This window comes from Onychostoma macrolepis, chromosome 13 (assembly GCF_012432095.1).
Source record: "Onychostoma macrolepis isolate SWU-2019 chromosome 13, ASM1243209v1, whole genome shotgun sequence".
Lineage (NCBI taxonomy): Eukaryota > Metazoa > Chordata > Actinopteri > Cypriniformes > Cyprinidae > Onychostoma > Onychostoma macrolepis.
This window is the reverse complement of record NC_081167.1, coordinates 16458112-16478520: the sequence shown is the minus strand read 5'-3', so window position 1 is coordinate 16478520 and position 20409 is coordinate 16458112. Positions and strand designations below refer to the sequence as shown.

The following is a 20409-nucleotide window of genomic DNA, read 5'->3' as shown; positions in this document are numbered from 1 at the left end:
AGTAGGCTGTTCAGGAATGGCCTCTGTGGACACAACTTGACTAACAGGAACACCTTTTGACTTAACATAACAAGCAGTTCCATCTTTAGACTCGACATGACTAGCGGGAATGGCATCCGTGGACGCAACTGGGGAAACAGGCTGCTTGGAACAGGCCTCCATGGCCGGAACAGGCAAAATGAAAGCCTCTGCATCGGCCTCCGTGGCCATGACAGGAGAAGCAGCCAACTTAGGAAGAGCCTCTGTGGACATGACTGACAGGAACATTCTTAGACTTGACATGACTAGCAGGAACATTCTTAGTCTTGAAATGACTGGTGGGAACACATTCTGTAAGACAGGATTCAAAAACATGGCTTCAGTGGAGGAAGGGCATTAGACTGCACAGCACGGGCCATTTTCTTCCTCTTCCGACAGATAAAAACTGTGTAGTTGACTGCCTCTGTAGTATCTGTAGCTGACTCGGCCAACACAGGCGGAGAGGTAGTGATCTTGGTCGTCTCAGTGGAGACACTGGAACTGGCCCGGCGGAATGTGACAAGTTGGGAAGAGACCTTATAGACTGAGGGACAACATTAGACTTGATTGATTCTTGAGAAACAGGAAAGCACTCAGTTGACTCTGGGAAGACAGAGGTTGACTTGATAGACTCAGAGGTGTCTGGTGCAAACTTCATTGAGTGATGACTGTGGTTGACACGACTTGTTCCTGGATAACGGTTATGAAGGTGACTGATTCAGGGATGACAGAAGTTGACTGACTTAGAATTGACTGGATAGCTGCCAACTTGGCCATCTTGGAAATGACTGGGGCAGGGATGACTGGCTCTGCAGTGACTGGAGCAGACTTGACTGGATCTGGAGTGACTGGTGCGGGTTTGACCGGCTCCGAAGTGACCAGAGTGGGCTTGACAGGCTCAAGAATGACTGGCTCTGGCTTGACAGGCTCTCTGTAACTGGAGCGGGCTTGGCTGGAATAGAGATGTCAGCAGTGTTTAAAAATTAACATTTTAGTGCAAAATAATTGAAATGATTAATTGAATTAAAATGCATATTTATAGTTTTTATTTTAAATGTGGCATGAAACAAAATGTTTCTATTATGATTGTGGCTTCTTCTTAAAGGGATAGTTCACCCAAAATTGAAAATTCTGTCATGAATTACTCTCCTTCATGCCGTTCCAAACCAGTAAAACATCTAGGTCGAAAACTTGACACGGAAGAGAAGAAATTGTTGAATAAAGTAATTATTTTTGTTTTCTTTGCTCTTCCCTGAAGAGACTGTCTGTTTGTCCAAACAGTACTATAATGAAACTTGGAAATTTGGAAAACCTGTTTGATCGTTTCAGCTAGAAATGACACATTTCACCATTAAATTTTAATGGGAGCTTGTCATGTCTCTGTCTGTAGGCCAGGCTGCCATAAGGGGGCTGATAGCGGAAGGCCGCCGGCTGGCGAGCTCTCTACCAGGGCCGTACAGACAGGATCTGCTAGCAAAGTGTGAGCGAGTGGAGCAGCTGATGATGCAGTTGGCAGATCTTGCGGCGCGGGGAGAGGGAGAGACTCCTCAGGCACGCGTTGTGGCTGCTCATCTTCTGGAGGCAATTAAAGTAAGGCATTGTGTCCCCCTTTTCTATTAAAAGATCCCGCTATCTTTCTCACACAGCAGGTGTGGAAGCATAAGCAGATGTTTAGATCTTCTCAAATGGTAAGTGCAGAGGTCAGATCTGCTGGTACACAAAGCACCAGGGCTTTTAGCTCAATGTAATATATAAGCAAATGCCACCCTCTGCTGGAAAATATTTGCACTACACAATATTTTTTTTCTTATTCTGCTTCAAGCAAATGACATGTTTTTTTGCTTTTAATTGTACACATAAATAAATCATCATATCATATTTTCTTTCAAGGATCTGAAGGCAAAGATGCAGGAAGCAATGACCCAGGAGGTGTCTGATGTTTTCAGTGATACGACCACACCAATTAAACTCCTGGCTGTGGCAGCAACGGCGCCTCTTGAGGCCCCCAACAGAGAGGAGGTCTGTTGAGTATACAACCTGTTTTAAACAGAGCACAGCTTGTTTTTTAGTATCATATCAAATGTGCTAATTCACACAAAGCATTCCAAGCCCTAAACCTAATTGTAAATAGACTTAAGCCATTTTTAGAAGTAAATAAACACTTTTATTCTTAGGGTTATTATTTACTTTAAAGGAATCCCCAAAATCATTATTTTATACCTGGTCAGAAATGCATACAAACATACTTATAGTCATTATCACAGTTATTATGTATTGTTATTATAGTTGTCTAATACTAAAAACATTACAAAAACATTTTTGTTACTTGGGAAATTTTTTCCGTTAACTAACAAAAAAAAAACAATATAATAAAATTTACATTTACAACATTTCTCATTTTTGTTTAGTTTAACTTGAAGTACTAAAATAACTAAAACTAAGTAAGCTAAAAAAAAATTTTTTAACTTTAAAATGATATAGGCATAAAATACTAATTAAAATGACAAAAACAACAAAATTACTAAAACTTTTAAATGAAAGTGAAAGCAAAATGTAAAAATGAAAATTTAATTCAAAATATTAACAAAAACTATAATAGTATATTGATAAAATGGAATTATCAATTATAAAATAATAATTATAATTCATTTGGTATTTTTGCCCTCTAGGTCTTTGAAGAAAGGGCGTCTAACTTTGAGAATCATGCCAGTAGACTGGGTGCTACAGCAGAGAAGGCCGCTGCTGTGGGAACAGCCAATAAGAGCACAGTTGAAGGCATCCAGGCGGCTGTGAAATCAGCCAGAGATTTAACACCTCAGGTATGCAGCTCATATATGATATGTGTGTATATGTCTGGAAGCCCAACTCTCTGCTTATGCCAGAGTTACTTTAAGGGCACATAAAGGAGTACTTGGCCTGATAGCTGGACATAAGCCACAATATCAAGTCTACCAGGTACATTCAAGCTTTTTGATGCCAGATACTACCAAATATGATGATGATCTTGAGTGAGACCTCATTCTTAAAATAAGACTGTGTGAGAAAAGTATTGAGTGTTAAATTATGAGGATGTTTCTAAAGTAACTAAAGTCAAAACAAATGAGCTTTTTCATCACAGGAATAAATTACACTGTAAAAATATTAAAATACGAAACATTTAAAATGGTCCCACTTTATATTAGGTGGCCTTAACTGCTATGTACTTACATCAAAAAATAAGTACAATGTACTTATTGTGTTCATATTGTATTGCAAAACATTTTTGCTGCTACTGAGGTGGGATACGGGTAAGGTTAGGGACAGGTTTGGTGGTATGGGTGGGTTAAGGTGTGAGGGATGGGTCAACAGTGTAACTATAAATGTAATTACAGAAATTAATTACAGATGTAATTACATGCAGGTATTTAAAAAAATATAATTACAATGTAAAAACATGTATACGTACACAATAAGTGTATTGTACCAAATGATTAATTCAAATGTAAGTACATCGTAGTCAAGGCCACCTAATATAAAGTGGGACCTTTAAAATTTTAATGATATTTCACAGCATTACAATTTTACTGCATTTTGATATTTTGATCAAATAAATGGTGAGCATAAGAGACCCTTTAAAAAAATATTAACATTTTACAGACCCCTTACTTTTGAACAACAAAGTATTTTTGTAATTTAAGAAATATAAAAAAATCTTTATTTCTTTGTTAAAAAGACAAAAAAACATGTATCGGTGCACAGTATATATTTTTTACCGTTTACTAAAACGGAGTGTCTATTTACACTTAGTGCAAATAGCCCGCTTTGTTGGCAGAGACTATTTACACTAACTCCGCCCACCAACGTGCGATTAGGATAGTCAACATTATAAAAAACAGTTGTAATTCATACATCTGGTAAAGTGTGTGCCATGGTCTTTTTGATGCAACTGACCCAGGTTCGAACCAGCCTTTTGCCGAACTTTTTTCCCTCCCTTTTCAAATCTTGTATCACATCATAAAGGCATTTATTTTCAATAAAAAATAAGGAAATAATCAAAAAGTTGAAAATAAAGCATCAGGTAGGGTTAGGGTAGGTGTATAGAGGGCTTTATTGTACCAGTAAGGTGGCATCCATTTAATAATTTGAATTAAAATTATAATTTACACTCAATATGTTATTGCATACTGTTTTATAATGTACTACAATACTGAAGTGCAGATAATTGCCACTATTTGCAACAAGTAGTATAAATAGCAGAAAATAGCACTTAGTGTAAATAGCATCTATCGCTAAGAAAATATGCTATTTTCACTCAGTGTAAATAGAATCCATTGCTATTTACACTTAGTGCAAATAGCCGCTGCCTTATTAAAAATTCGACCAATAAAGGCTTTCAGAATGAGTACTATTAAACTAGTTGTAATCTTGTTTGTTTGTTTGACATGTTTATCTATCTTTTGCTGTACTCATGAGCAGGTCACTTCTGCTGCACGCATTTTGCTGAAGAACCCTGGCAACCAGGCTGCATATGAACACTTCGAGACCATGAAGAACCAATGGATTGACAACATTGAAAAAATGACCAGTAAGCAAAAACTCGTATCGCATAAAATACCACATCAAATCTTTTGAAATTCTTTCAAATAGGGCTGAAACGATTAGTCGACATTATCAGCAATAAAAAATTGTCGACTAATATTTTTGTTGTCGAGTAATAATTTGATCTCACATGACCTAATGCAAGAGCCTGCAATACTGCGGTTCGCTGTAGCGCAATAATGTAATTCAGCTCTCCTGGATGCAATTCAAGAGAAGAAGACACACCCGAACCTGAGCGGCATTTGATGAATATGTAAATATATATTGCGCGCTTTCCTCTTAGTAACAAAATAAACACAACAAAAACTGACAGCAGTGTGAAAGCAGCAGTTAAAAATGCATCTGATTACAATGATGTGGATGTTTGCATGAGCTTTGCAGTTCAGTACTCAAGTAAAGTCCGGTCACATCATGTTTATTTACATAGTACTTTATGCAATAGATAGCCTTAATTCAAGCAACTTTACGGTATTAAACATGAAAACCCAGAGTCAGTGTCGCTTTCAGTTAGAATTACAACTTGATTTTCTGAAATAAAGCAGCTCTCCAGTGTGGAGCTAGCTAATGATAAAATGTTTTTATTAGTGGGGAAAAAATATTTAATTAAAGTGATAGTTTGTTTTACAGAAATCAAAGCTTGATCTAGCTCAGGACTGTTTTGGTTATCATAACCCTATAGGGTAGGCTTTATGTTTTGAATGAAATAGTTTATCCAAAGCATCTCATCACTTACCTTTATTTTGATTCTTATCTCTTACAAAAGGAGATGTTAGGCAGAATGATGTGTTACTTTTCCATGTAGCTAATTAAATGGTGAGAGAGTGTCTCTGTCTGTCATCTCATTTTGTGTGCCAAATACATCTATTTGTATAATGAATTGGTAACACTTTAACTAATGTTAACAAATGATACCTTATTGTAATGTATTAATTAACATGAATGAACAATGATCAATACATTTATTAAATTCATGTATTAATCTTTGTTAATGTTGGTTAATAAAATACAGTTATTCATTGTTTGTTCATGTTAGTTCACAGTGCATTTACCAATGTTAAAAAACACAACTTATAACTGCATTAGTAAATGCTGAAATTAACATTAACCAAGATTAATAAATGCTGTAGAAGTATTGTTCATTCTTAGTTCATGTTAACTAATGTTAACCAATGAACCTTATTGTAAAGTGTTAACAATTAATTGTATAATAATTGTAATTACATAATATGCTTTTCTAAAGCTGAATTGACCTTTATGTTAGAATATGTATAACTTAATATTTTAACTAATTGCAAAAGCTGAATAATTAATCAAAGTCTACTGATTAATCAGTGAAATAATCGACAATTAGTCGATTAACCGTTCTAATAATCGTTAGATTAATCGATTATCAAAATAATTGTTTGTTGCAGCCCTACTTTCAAGTATTCAAAATCTTGATTTCAGGTCTTGTGGATGAAGCCATTGACACGAAATCCCTCTTAGATGCATCAGAGGAGGCCATTAAGAAAGACATTGATAAATGTCGGGTGGCAATGGCTAATGTTCAGCCCCAGATGTTGGTTGCAGGGGCCACCAGCATTGCCCGGCGGGCTAACCGAGTCCTTCTGGTGGCCAAACGGGAAGTGGAGAACTCAGAGGACCCTAAATTCAGAGAACTGGTCAAAGCTGCTTCAGATGAACTTGGTAGAACAATCTCACCCATGGTTATGGCTGCTAAAGCCGTGGCAGGAAACATCCAGGATCCAGGTCTTTTTTTTTTTTTATGTTCTGGATACATTTATAGAGAACAATTTCTCCTATTACTGACAGAAAATCTTTTTCTCCTGTTGATTAGGTTCACAAAAGAACTTCCTGGACTCTGGCTACAGGATCTTGGCTGCTGTCGGGAAAGTCAGGGAAGCCTTCCAGCCTCAGGAGCCTGACTTTCCACCTCCACCTCCAGACCTTGATCAGCTGCATGTAAGTGAAATTAAAGTGTCAAATCAGGCCTTAAAGGGACAATTCTGTCATCATTTACTCACCCATATGATTCTATCAGGTCAGTGACGATCAGGCTCCCCCCAAACCGCCCCTCCCAGAGGGAGAGGTTCCTCCCCCGAGACCTCCACCCCCAGAGGAGAAAGATGAGGAGTTCCCTGAGCAGAAAGCCGGCGAGATGGTGAGCGAGCCAATGATGGTTGCGGCCAGGCAGCTACACGACGAGGCCCGTAAATGGTCCAGTAAGGTGAGTGGAACTATTATGTTTTAGACACAAAACCATTCCTTGTAGTTCTTTAGAAATACATTATGGCTCAAAAGTTTGGGGTCGGTAAGATTTTTTTTTTTTATTCAAGAAATTAATACTTTTATTTAGCATGAATGCATTAAATTGATCAACAGTGACAGACTTTTATAATGTTACCAAAGATTTTTATTTCAAATAAACTGTTCTTTTGAACTTTCTATTTATCTAAGAATCCTAAAAAATGTATCAGGGTTTCCGACAAAATAGTAATAAAAAGCATGTTTCTTGAGCAGCAAATCAGCATATTAGATTGATTACTGAAGGCTAATATGACACTAAAGACTGGAGTGATGACTAATAAAAATTCTGCTTTGCCATCACTGGAATAAATTACTTTTAATAACATCTAAAAGCAGGAAAAAATTTATTTTGACTTAAACAAAACAAAAAATGCAGCCTTGGTGAGCATAAGACTTCTTAAAAACAGCAACAACAACAAAAAACTCTTACCAACCCCAAACTTTTTAACAGTAATGTATTGTCAATAAAACACAATAATAAATAATTTTAAAGAATTAGAATTAAAAAATAAACTGAATCTCACAAAGACTGTCAAGATGAAATGACAAAGTTAATGAAAAAACTAAATTATGTGTTTAAATGTTTGAGATGCGCTTTGTGTACTGGTCTGCTTTTTACGATTGTGAAATGTTGCCTTTGTTGAAATCTGAATGTTTTTGTTGTCTTTAACCTGAAATGTGGAAATCTCTGTGATGATTCCAGTTTCAGGGGGAAAAAAGAACGGAAACTGTCATCTATGAAAGAAATGTTTGCATGCTCTAACGTTTTAACAAGTAGACTCATTGTACCATAGTGAAGGAGCAATACATGACTTTACCTCAAAAGAGCTTCTGCTATGAAACGAGACAGGCAGGACTACATGAGTTAACTTTAACTAATGGGAAATGTCTTCTTCAGTGGATGTGATATCAACTGGAACTAGTGCAGAGCTGATACAAGCTCATTGCAAAGGCTTGTGTAGGTGACCATAGTGAGAGCCCACTGGGTGGGTTTGACTTACTGGTTGTGTTGTTGTACTTTTGTGGGATGTTTCTGTGCTATTTCCTCTATTTCTATAATAGCTGAACAGTCCCTTCATGGCTTTGTCTTGGTCCTCGAGAAAACTATTTGTTCGCTTGCGTGTTAACATGGTCTTTCCCTGTTTGTATCTGCACACAGCCCCATTAATTGCCTGTTTAGTTATTATAATATTCACTTTACTAAATTGAATACAGTGTAAAAATTATTAAAAATAGCTGTATTATTGAAATACTGAGATATCGCAGATAATACAGATACGCTCACTAAGGCTGCATTTATTTGTTTATTATTACAGTTTTAAATAACTGTTTTCTATTTTAATATATTTAAAAAAAAAAAAAATTTTATTACAGTGATGGCGAAGCTGAATTTTCAGCAGTCATTACTCCAGTCTTTAATGTTACATGATCTTTCAGAAATCATTCTAATATGCTGATTTGGAGCTCAAGAAACATTTTCCTATTATTATCAATGTTGAAAGCAGTTGTGCTGCTTAATATTTTTGTGGAAATCACAACACAATTTTTTAGGATTATTTTATTAATAGAAAAAACAAAACAAAAAAAAAACAGCATTTAGTTCATTTTATTTAGCATTTATATAAATCTTTTGTAATATATATTTACATGTCTTTACTGTCATTTTGATCCATTAAAATAAATAAATAAAAATTTAAATAAACTTTAAACCCCAGACTTTTGAATGTTAGTATTCATCGAAATTACGGTCTATACGACTAACTATTTTGGCAGCTATAAATGGCTTTTTTTTGGTGAGAACAGTCTCTATGAAATAAATATTTTAAAAATCTTTATTCAGTATTAATGAATGATTGGAAAAGTTAAAAGAAAAAAATCAGGACAATTTAAGGACAGTCTATATAAAATAATTTATTAGGAGTATTTTTAGCTTAAGTATCATTCAAGTTGAAATATGAACTCATTGTAACACAATCTGTCAAAGCTGCTTTTTTTTATGGAGAACCCATCATGTCTTTCATCAAATCTTGTTGGGGGCTTTGCTTGTTTGTTCTCTGTGCAAATTAACCACCCAGTTTCTATCCTCAACTTTAAGTGAGAATAGATCAGTTACATGATTTTCAGTTGACATTATAAACCTTGTGGCAGACGTTACCCAGCAGGACCCAGAATGCTGCCCCTCCCAGCTATCCTAAACCCAGCTGTTCCCACAATCATGTCCTGGGAATCTCCTTGCAGTGCCTCTCGTACTAACTCTGTCCTTCTTTCTCCATGCTGGCTCCTTCCTCCCCTCCTCCCCAGCCTCCCCAGCCTCCCCATCCTGAAGTGACAGACGAGGGTTTTGAGGCCGCTGAGGCGGAAGTAGATATAGACGATGAGGATGAATTCACAGACAACGAGGATGATTTTGAGCCAGAACTGCTCTTAATGTCTTCCAATCAGCCAGTTAACCAGCCCATTTTGGCCGCTGCGCAGTCTTTGCACCAGGAGGCTCGCAAGTGGTCCAGTAAGGTACTCTGTTTTCCGGTGGGCCGCAGCATCCCTTCTGCATCCAGATATTACTGTGGGAATGCTGAAACCAGATAGCTGCTGCTGCTGCTGCTGTTGCTTCACACTTGGGTCCGGTGTGTTTTTTTGCTGCTGGGGTTGCCAATGACCGCGACTGGAATGGCAAGTTTGTTGTGCATTTCTTGGACAAACTGATACTGGCTTCACAAGTCACTTCCCTGCTCATTTCTGATAGTTGTCACGCCTCTGTGCCCCGATTTGAACGAGGAGCCATTCACTCAACCGCTGCTGCCAAACACTCTGCTTTTGCCAACCTGTGAAGCCATGGATGACAGTTTCCCAATGACTTCTGAATTACACGTGTTGAAGTCATGTCACATGCCTGTTTGTTTGTTGCACACTTTTTCTAACCATTTAAATGGACCATCTCAAAGCCATTGTAGGATGTTACATTTTAACACACAAACTTTGCATGCCTGTGTATAAACATAACTGTCTCACTAAAGGATCGTGCAGAATTCTACTCAAGGTATTTATGAATAATTATGATTTATTCATTAGATGGGCACCATATTGTTGACAACCTGGAGGAAAATACATTAGATTCTACAGAGCCCCTAAAGTTACGTTTGCAGAAAAAAAATGTGCACACAGGAGGACTAAGGAAACTTATTTCAGACACGGATAAAAAAAAAAAAAGGCATAATTTATATTGTATAATCTTACAAACTTTTTTCTTGCAAATGTGAGGTAGAAAGCTCAGAATTGTGAGATAAAGAGTTGCAATTACCTTTTTTAATTATATGGTGGAAACAAAAAGCGATAAACACAATTTCAAAAAACAAAATGCAAGATGTAAACTCTGAATTCCAAGAAAAAAGTCAAAATTGTGAGATGTAAACTTTTTTTTTTTCTTGGCAGAAATGAGCTTCCATACTTTCCCACATGTACGAGAAACTTATATGCGCAAACAAAAAAAATGTCATGATGGGAAACTTTTGCACCCACACCAGAAAAGTATATTTATAAATCAGTAACAAATATGCAAATGCTTTTCCGTGTGCACAGAAAGAATTCTTGTTCACGTGCATTTGTTTCTCATATTTTGTCCTACAAATGTGACTTCAGGAGACATGATAAACCGATACTAATTTCAATAAGGCATGACTGATGTGCACTGGATGAAAATGATCCACTATTTGTTTGTCTTTGTGACATTTTAAAATGTTCGAGATAGAAGTTAGATGCATAGAGCTCATCATCGATCACAGATTAATAACAGGCAAAAATGATCTACATGAACAGCAACCGACTATAGGAACAGTTGGATTTTTGTAGTTATTTTAGATTTTACCCGTGTTTGCCAAAGTACGTCTGTACTCAAATCCTTATTTTAAGTCCTTATGCTATGCTCACATGGGTGTTTTTCCTCTTAGGGTAACGACATCATTGGAGCAGCTAAGCGCATGGCCCTGCTCATGGCGGAGATGTCCCGTCTAGTGCGTGGAGGCAGTGGGAATAAACGTGCTCTCATTCAGTGCGCCAAGGACATCGCCAAGGCCTCCGATGAGGTCACACGGCTGGCTAAAGAGGTAGCCAAGCAATGCACCGACAAACGGATTCGCACAAACCTCTTGCAGGTCAGTGGCGCAAATATCAGTAGTAGTAGAGAACCGATTTGCAAATTGTTTTGCTTATCAAGTACATCTCTCCTTGAATGTCTTGAATGTTTATTCCAGGTTTGTGAGCGTATCCCAACTATTAGCACTCAGCTGAAGATCCTGTCCACAGTAAAGGCCACTATGTTGGGACGTACAAACATCAGTGAGGAAGAATCTGAGCAGGTGAGGACACAAGGCACATCTTTAATGAAGGATTTATTGGATTGGATTGGAATTAAAATGATTTTGTTTGGTCCCAAGGCCACCGAGATGCTTGTGCACAACGCGCAGAACCTCATGCAGTCTGTGAAGGAGACGGTCAGAGAAGCAGAAGCTGCCTCTATCAAGATCCGCACAGACGCAGGGTTCACTCTTCGCTGGGTCCGAAAGACCCCCTGGTACCAGTAAACTGAGGACTAGTTGATTTCCATTAGCAATCTACATCCTTGCCTTTTCAAACGTCTGAGATCTGATAAGGGGTGGCAGGTGGAGAGAAAGCACCCTGTCTGATTCTTACATTTTTGGACATCAGTGTTCGGCTCCAGTTTTGGGGTGACTGGTATTACTTATTTTTATTTACTTGCTGGTATGGGTACTTGGTACACCTCCGCTGCTCCTTATGGAGGCTATTTTTGTCCTGAAAGTTTGCTGTTGTTACCTTTATCTCACACTACTGAGGTATAGTGTAGGAGTATACAGGAAGCAAATTTTTAAATATATATTTTTGGTATGTTGGGTTTCCAAATTCCAGGTATATATATATTTTTTGCATGAAGAAGTTTTCTATTTTGTATTGGAGAAAAATGGCATGATGCCTCTCTCAAACAATGTTGGAGTTCGTGATGAAATTTACTTTAAATTAGTTTTTGACAATTAAATTTTCTTATTGAAAATGTATATATTTATATTTCTTATATTTCATCAGAACATTATTCAGGATCACTTTTTAGTCGCAAATATACAACACATACAATGTTGTAAGTTTTACTTTGCTATTCAAAAACCCTATGGCTGGTTATTTTAGAGTCATAATTCACTATAATTAACTGTTCTTTGCTCATATTTATAATGAACTTTGCTTAGCTATTTATTAAATATGATAATGCCTTTTTTGATGGGTTGTGCCATTACAGAGATGGCATGGCATGGTTGATGCCAAAGATTTTGTTTTTTTACGCATAATATCCATTAGCTATCTAAAAACACATCTATCATGTAAATCTACATAGACATGCGAAAGCTTGGATAGTTAACACTGAATTTCACACTTAAGTTTGTGAGAGAGTGAATGATTATTTAAATTTGCTAAAAGAAAAGCACAATCCTCACAACAGTTGAACTGTTCTCTCTTAGCTCAAGTCTTTTTACAGTTTACGGCTGTAATTTTGACATTTCTCTGTGATTGTGTTTGCAATTGTAGTACATTGATGATGGAACTGTCTTAATGTTTTTACCCATTTAAATAGAATGGGTAACAAGACCCAGGTGGCTTGTTTATATGGTTTAGAGATGCAGTTTACCCAAAAATGAGAAGTCTGTCAACACCCTCATATTGTTCTGAAACGGAAAATGTTTTTGTCTATGCAGTGAAAGTCAATGACTTTCAATGTATAGACAAAAACAGATATTTTTAAAAATATCTTCTTTTGTGTTCCAGTCATACAGGTTTAGAAGGCCATGAGGGTGAGTAAACTGCACATTTTTAGTTTTTGTGTGATCTACCGTTTTAAGGACAGTAAATTTACAGTATAGAATCAAATGTGTGGAAATTGTGCAGTCAAACTATGAAAAACTCAGTAGCACAAGCTCATCAACATTATTAGCTGAAGATGCACTCTGAATTCTCTGTACAGCTACAAGAACACTATCATGATGCTTCACTGCCTTGCATTCACTTAAAAACTCTTATCTACAACATATACATTTGAAAGAGTACATTTTCAGCCCCCAATATAGTGCCTCGTTGTGAAAGTTTACAGGGCTGTATTTGTATGTGTAATAGCATGTTGTGGGTTCTGATGACATTTAGAAAGGGTGAAATTACTGCTTTGTGAATGTATATACGACACTCATGTTGACTTTTTCAGTGTCACATAGAAAAAACATCTTATGTGCCTCAGATTAATAAAAAAAATTCTGTTGAGGTGTTTTGTTTGGAAACTTCATTCCCCAAATATGTCAATAAAGGGACAAATTCCTTTCTAATTTTGTCAAACAAATTCAAGTGAAGCTATAATAAACAGGTATTACTCAGAAGTGGAAAAACACACACACACAAAAAAAGACCTCATTTTTTTCGCAAACTTTATAAATCTGAAGGCTTTTGGTTTAAATACATATCTTAAAATGCCTGACATTTTACAAAATAATGCAATTCTGTGTCCTTGTGTGCAAATCCTCAAAGCTTCACTGGAAGGTGGCAGACCTGCATATCTACCGTATCACTGCAGGTCAGTGCAACAGAACTGATTTTATCACTTGAGCTCATAATGGCTCCATAATGCTTGTATGTGGCAAACTACTTTAAGTGTAAATTGTCTCTCAAGCAGATACAGCTTCTATTCACCTCTGAGCAGTGATGTGCTTGTGTAGTAGATTGCATCATTGTAAACATGTCCTGCTATAAGCGTGACTGTTCTTTTAAAGAAAGGCCATTTGAGTGTGTGAGGCCTCCTCAAAGTATTTTTTTTTTCATTCAAAGGCCACCGAACTGGCAAATAAATGTAAATGAAAAAATAAGGCCTGTGAATATGTGCAAAAACTCTCAAGTATTGTTTTGTGACAATATCAAAGACTGTAGAGCAGTATTGTGATTAATGTAATGTGTTTCTGGCAAAGATTTACCGTACCTTCAACCTAACGTAACACAGTTCTAATACATTAATGGAATGTTGTTGATATGAAGTGAAAGATTCCCAAAGCAAATGCTTTCCCAATACTCTCCAGTGGAAAGATTTTCACTTCTTGCAAATTGCCAGTAATTGCCCACAAAACAAAAAAGATAAATATTACAATAACAAATGTAACTGATATTTTTTTTTAAAATGCAAGGGAGATTGTGCACAAGGTTGCAATTCTGTATGATTTGTCACTTAGAAAATGGCACCTCTAATAAACTTTTGGCATATCCTTGTGATACTCTGCAGCTGGCCTCATGTTCTGACCTGGAACTTCCCAGCTTTGGTCACATATTTCACACCCTTGAATGGTTTATATTTCTCTCCGTACATGTCTAGACGATTGACTTTCAGTCCTGTGAAGCAGAAGAGAGAGTGAAGTACACATAATTGTATTTATATAACACATTTTTTAAAAAGTGTTTTAAGGCACTTTACATAAATCTGAAAATAGGATTTTTGTGGATTTTGCACCAAAAATTAAGGTACACTATTTCTAAGTCATTGTTCAAATAAGCAAATTTGTGACACTGATCTTTTGTGGAGAGGGAGTTCTCATGGTCAGATTTCTTTCAATATCATTCTCATTGCATTGTCAATGATCATCAGATTTTAGATAAACTTGTGTAGCTTTAACACTTAATAGAAAGTTCAAAAGCATTTATTTGAAATATAAATATTTTATATAATTATAAAAGTATGTCACTTTTGATCAACTGAATGTATAAAAGTAAAAGTCTTTTTAAAAAATGACCCTAAATGTTTGATGGTATTTCAACAATTACATACAAACATGTGGAAGGAGATGAAAATAAATTTAGAAAGAAAAAAAAAAAAAGTGAACAAATAGTAAATTAAATAGGGTTATAGCAGCTTATTGTGATTTTAAAAGCGTGTTAATAACATCAGTGCTTTATCACAAGGTCCTGCTGGCAATAAATAACAACCAAAGCTGATAAAGGACCCTAGCCTACCTGAGATGGCTAACTGCTGGATTTTCAGGTCAATGTTCAGACTTGGGTTCTCCTCTGGTTTAGGAGCTCCAGACTGCAGACTTAGACTTCCTTTCAGATTGGGAAGCTTCTGGGGGTTAAGTTTCCCTATATCCCACACCAAAATCTACAAGACAACAGTCAGAACAATTAGCCAAAAATAGTGTTTCAAATGATCAAGTGACATTGCTAAAATAACAACTGCAATAAATCAATGAAAATGGAGTTGCATCTGACCTTTGTGACGGGATCATAGTTGTAGGTTCCCTGAGTTGCATTGAGGCTGGCACTGAGAACCACTTTGGGCATGTGTACAGTCACTACCAAACACTCCACAGTCTTTCCCATGGTCTGCTTAGGACCCACAGTGATGTCCAGTCTTCCTGAAGGTCCAGTCTCAAAGAAACTGATGTTCTGCTTCACATATATAGGGATTGCTACAAGGCTGCAAAAACAGGCAAAAAACTTTTAATGGGCAATATCTAAATACATATTTTAGGTTTACTGCTTAACCATTTACTCCAGACCTATACTCTTCTTACTTTTGCGCACTGATATGATACGACATGAGCTGAAAGTTTCCATCGGGGGGAATGAAGGAGATAACTCTTTCACTTTCCCATCTCTTATAACGGACGCACGGATGAAAACTCACGTCGTCCAGGAGCCTGGGGTTCTGTGGACAACATACAGTTTGGTAAGAAAAAAAAAAAAAACACATGTCATATTGTCCCTTGATTAATATGGGATCATAAAAACTACATGCATAATACGTTTAAAGTTAGCGTAATGTTTAAAATAATTTTAGATCAAGTATAGTGTGTATGTTGCTTTATCTTTTGTTCTTAAACAAGATACTCAATCCTCAGGTTCATTACAGGTGCCCAGTAGCGGCACTTGTACTCTGAACTTTCGTTAGATAAGAGTACAGATATGGACAAGATTTTCCAAGGTAGCAGTGAAAATAATATCTGCATATGCGTGTTATAGATCTTATTGTGAACAACTGTCTTGACTATGGGTATGTTTCTTTTTTTGTTTAAGGAAAATGCCATAATCCAAGTCGCTGCTCTAAGGCCTGGTTTCACAAACAGGGTTTAGCTTAAGCCAGAACTAGGCCTTAGTTAAATTAAGATATATAAGCAACTTTTACAAAAATGCCTTAGAAGAAAACATTAAGGTGTGCATTTTGACACAGAACAATGACACTGACATATTTTAAGATATGTCAGAGATAGATATTTTCAGTTGAGACACATGCTCAAACACGCATTCTAGTCTGGGACTAGCTTAAGCCTTGTCTGTGAAACCAGGGATAAATGTTTTATTTCCTGATAATAAATCACAATACAAATGAAAAGATCTGTCACTACTTCAGTTTCATTGCAACTTTAAAAATGGTTGATGACGCAGCAAAATAAAATATATCCCAAAAGAAAAAAAAAAAAAAGAGATGAATATGAATAAGTGCTCTCACCATAAATGAGAGCGTAAGGTCTGGCATTCCAGAGAGCTTGACACAAGCATCAATAACTCCCTGGATTTCTGCAAAGACTGTAGTTCCTGAAACAGAAGAGAAAACAAATATCAACCACATACCTTCAGAATTATGCATTCACGTGAACCAGCGTTTCCAAATCCCAGTCCTCTCGCATATTTAGTATGTTTCTCTTATCACGTACGACGTTTGTTCTATTCGACCGTAAGCGAGACGTGAATTTAAATAGTATTTATTTACAGAGGTATATTATGTCACACTTCTCTAGTATGTTTCGTCTGTGTGTGAAGACGCTGCAGGCAGCGTGCAGCGCAAATCCGTGAATGAATGTTACGAAGTGAAGTAAACTTCAACGGATTTCCCTGCTCAGGGAGTAGGGAGCACGTCAATCTTAACACAGTTCATGCACGTAGCTCACTTCTAAAAAGCTCTTTATCTGAATCAGGTGTGTTAACTAATAGAGAGATGGACTGGGAACGGGAATAATTTAACTGTGTAATTAAAGTACCAAAAACAGCCTTACCAGACTTATCCAGGATGGCATCGATCTCTTCCACCACATCAAAGTAAGCCTCATTATTGGTGTATTTCACACCTGCTCTTCTCCATGGGATAGTGGAGAGCTGACCAGTAGGGAGTGTGTCACCAACATTACTACTGCCTGAGGATTATGAATCAGTTAGATTCTCAACATCACATAGCCACGAACAAAATACTCATGAATGTGTTGTTTCACCTGTGATGGTGTTGACCATCGACCGCAGGATTGTGGGAGGTCTGATGAGTTCTTTCAAGATGTTGGATTCTGTGGCGAGGGGGAAGCCGTTATCCAACATTTCCTCCAAGAGCTCATAGACTATGACCATATTGTCCTTGATAGTGGTCTCAGAACATTCTCCAAAATAGTCCTGCATAAATGATTATAAAATACCATATTACTGAACACACATTCTATACAAGACATCTACAATAAAACGTACACCAAGTTTGCTGAATAAAAGCATTAGTTTCCGAAAATAAATTCTTACTGATACCTGAAATGTCTCTGCGACTCGATGCAGAAATTCTATTACAAAGAGTGGAGGCACTTCTGTTTGGATGACAGAAACAAAGAAGATCTTCTCACGGTAGATGTTTATGAGATAGTGATGAGGGGTGCGGATGACAGGAGGCACATTGTCAGGTTCCACTGCCTTCTCTCGTGCTTCGAAAAAATAATCGCAGACGGAGCGGCTTACGACACTCTTCCAGTGTTTCTCCAGGAATAAATCGCCAGCATTGTTTATCAGAAACAAGCTGTGAATCATGATGAGGGCTGGAATTTCAACGGGATGAAAATGGGACAATGAGAATAGGAGTCACGGTGCTAACAGTAAGTATGAGCTACTGTGTTATTCCAGTGTTTGAAGAGAAATATGCCTAGAACATTCAAAGTTTTTAACTTTTTTTATTTTTTGACAAAAATAACATTTAAAAGAGGGTTGTTGGGATAAAACTTTAAATGAAATTTAAAGCCATGTCTTTGTAATCTGCATTAAAGTCACTATCCAAATTAAATCCTCTGTATAAGAAATAAAACAATATTCTAATTACTTTCAGTAATTAGGATAGTGGCTTTAAAAGAGATTACAAATGTATCCCTGTTTGATCAATGTTTATCCCATATAATCAATTAAATAATAAAAATATAAATAACTATTTTGAAAAACATTATAGTGACCAAGGGTTAGATCTAAATGCTGTTCATTGTGCACTTTATAAAGCTACATTTCAGGTCCTGAGCTCTGTGCAAACAACCGTATTGTCCTATAGCAGTGAATTAAAACTTCATAATTTAAACTTCTTTCAAATCTATCATAACTAGTCGCAAACAAACTTGTAACATAAATATTACTATAATTTCAAAGGCAATTCAGGACAGTGTGATAGCTAATTAAAACAATAATCCCTCAGAAAGTAATAAAAACAAAAGCAGAAAAGTTATGTTTCCTGAAGGAAGAGTTACAGGATATTCTCCGTCTACCGATTATTTGGGATTTTCATATTCAGCTGAATAAATATAGACAGTCGGTTGTTCATAACTACACATCTAAACTTATTTCTAAATAAATCTTACCTGTAGACAGCTGTCTTGATTAATGTTTTCAGGCAATATCCCCGCTTGCAAATGTGGCAGATGTGTCACTCCTTCTTGTTCATGCGTTCGAATCTAAGCCTGTCGCGAATTTATATTAAAGTAGATTTAAAACACAAACACTCGCTCCTTGTGAAAAAAGCTTAAGATCAAAGACGTTCGACGATACCTCTACAAAGCATGTGTTTAATTAAAGTTTATATTAGCTTGGAAGTGTATTTTTTTTGTTCCGGCAATACAGAGGGACAGCTATGTGTCTGTGGTAAATTTTACTCTCCACGGCCAGAATAATTTCCTCGAGTCGGTTCCTTTGAACAACTCTTTTCAAAGAACAATAAAATGAACAGATTCACTGGTTCTTTATATTATCACGTGGTCCCTGGCGTGTAGGATTAAAATTGACTGAAGATCGATTCAGGTTTATTAAAATGGCGGTTATTTACAAATTCATACATTTGCAGTAGGTTATTTGTAACATTTCTGCTATTTGGCTATTAAAGTAACTTTCACCCTGTTTAGTCAAATGTTCGGTTCACTCGCGTTATTACTGACTCACTGAACAGAGAATCGAATGCTTTTATTGGCAGCTCACTCATCGGTCCTCGGCTCGTTACGAAACGAATATATTCAAGTGAGACGATTCTCAGTTCAAATGGGTCTGTGAGAACAGCTCGGACCGTTTCAGTCCGGTTCGTGAAGGAATAGTTCCGAACGGTTTTGTGAATCGATTCAGTGAAAAGATTCGATTCAAAAGAACTATCCGCCAACCGCTCCTCCAGATGCTTCATTCGCTCAACAAGGTGCCTGGAGCATATTTGATAGAGCACTATCACGCTACAGCATGGCGTCCGATGAACCTAAAGCCAAGAGGATTAAACTCGAGGAAAAAAAGCTCAGGTACAGTAAACACAAGCATCGGTTGAACAGAGTAGAATGACAGAGTCAAAAGGTGTGTTTGGTATCTTATTGAACACGGGGCGGTTTGTTTGCGAGCACTTGGGTCAGAGGTCTAACGTTAGTCTGCGTGTCACTTAAAGTCCATGTGCTGTCAATTCAGTGCTTTCTCTCAAAAGCATTTTCCCATTATCAAGCAATGCCGATGAATAACTGAACGTTAGGCTTTGCTGCAAAACATAAATCGCAAACTCGTGATCATGGGGCATTTTTATGAGTGATCAATATCCAAAGCCTTCCACAATTACTTTAAATATTCATAGTCGAATGGGGAGTTCGTGTTGTTGTGTACGTATGATGAATACTTTTGAACATCCGTTGTCCCCGAGTTGTTGTTTTTTATATCGACCACTGGACTGGAGTGAGTCCCTCCGGCTCCACGTGTCTTTTGTTATGCAGTCGGGCTCTGCTGCAAAAAGTCTTCCTGCTGTACAGACGCAACAGTAAAGAACACGCCTGCATATATTACATCAATACATGCATGCATTCAAAAAACATGCATGAACACAATATAGTTCGTTTAGTTTATGCTCCATGCACAAATGTTGGTTGCAAGTTCTGTAGGTCACTTTCCGGCGGGTATTTCTGTCCCAAACCCATTAACACCCGTCTTTTCAGATATGCCGTGGCTTTAGCGGCGCTGTCATTACGGAATATCAGCTATGACTAATGTACCGTAGTTATTTGGCTAATGGCTGTTGAGAATTGATGATACTAGTGTGTATGTATGCATGTGATGTTACTAGTGTCATGTAAGAAAACGGTTAGGTCACAGCTGGATATTGCTCATTATTGTTTGTACTTGCATATTGGGTGTCAGATGTAATATTTACAAATAGGTTTATTTTTCACATTTGGCGCC

General features: G+C 37.0%; 3 protein-coding genes across 7 annotated transcripts in view; 2 read left to right on the top strand and 1 right to left on the bottom strand.

Moving 5' to 3' along the window:
* Positions 1–13264, top strand: part of vcla (vinculin a) — a 52328-nt gene extending 39064 nt beyond the window's left edge. For 2 of the 4 annotated variants that reach the window (XM_058794890.1, XM_058794889.1), the window contains exons 12-21: positions 1409–1608; positions 1909–2037; positions 2688–2837; positions 4474–4582; positions 6043–6345; positions 6434–6558; positions 6638–6823; positions 10848–11051; positions 11151–11255; positions 11334–13257. In XM_058794890.1, coding sequence (XP_058650873.1) covers positions 1409–1608; positions 1909–2037; positions 2688–2837; positions 4474–4582; positions 6043–6345; positions 6434–6558; positions 6638–6823; positions 10848–11051; positions 11151–11255; positions 11334–11480 — 1658 coding nt within the window. In that variant the 3' untranslated portion in view covers positions 11481–13257. Of the gene's footprint in view, positions 1–1408; positions 1609–1908; positions 2038–2687; positions 2838–4473; positions 4583–6042; positions 6346–6433; positions 6559–6637; positions 6824–9195; positions 9415–10847; positions 11052–11150; positions 11256–11333 lie in introns of all 4 variants that reach the window. The other 2 variants (XM_058794887.1, XM_058794888.1) reach the window with 2 other exon arrangements.
* A 95-nt stretch (positions 13265–13359) lies between these two features.
* On the bottom strand, positions 13360–18844 carry ap3m1 (adaptor related protein complex 3 subunit mu 1). Its single transcript, XM_058794892.1, has 9 exons — positions 18576–18844; positions 17494–17774; positions 17196–17367; positions 16983–17120; positions 16439–16524; positions 15504–15637; positions 15199–15406; positions 14944–15088; positions 13360–14325 (listed from the first exon to the last, which is right to left on the bottom strand). Exons 2-9 carry the CDS (start codon positions 17764–17766, stop codon positions 14225–14227), a joined length of 1257 nt encoding a protein of 418 aa, XP_058650875.1. The 5' UTR covers positions 17767–17774; positions 18576–18844; the 3' UTR covers positions 13360–14224.
* A 144-nt stretch (positions 18845–18988) lies between these two features.
* The window catches only part of adka (adenosine kinase a), a 173703-nt gene continuing 172282 nt past the window's right edge, over positions 18989–20409 (top strand). The window contains exon 1 of one of the 2 annotated variants that reach the window (XM_058794896.1): positions 18989–19490. In XM_058794896.1, coding sequence (XP_058650879.1) covers positions 19435–19490 — 56 coding nt within the window. In that variant the 5' untranslated portion in view covers positions 18989–19434. The remainder of the gene's footprint in view (positions 19491–20409) is intronic. The other variant, XM_058794894.1, reaches the window with a different exon arrangement.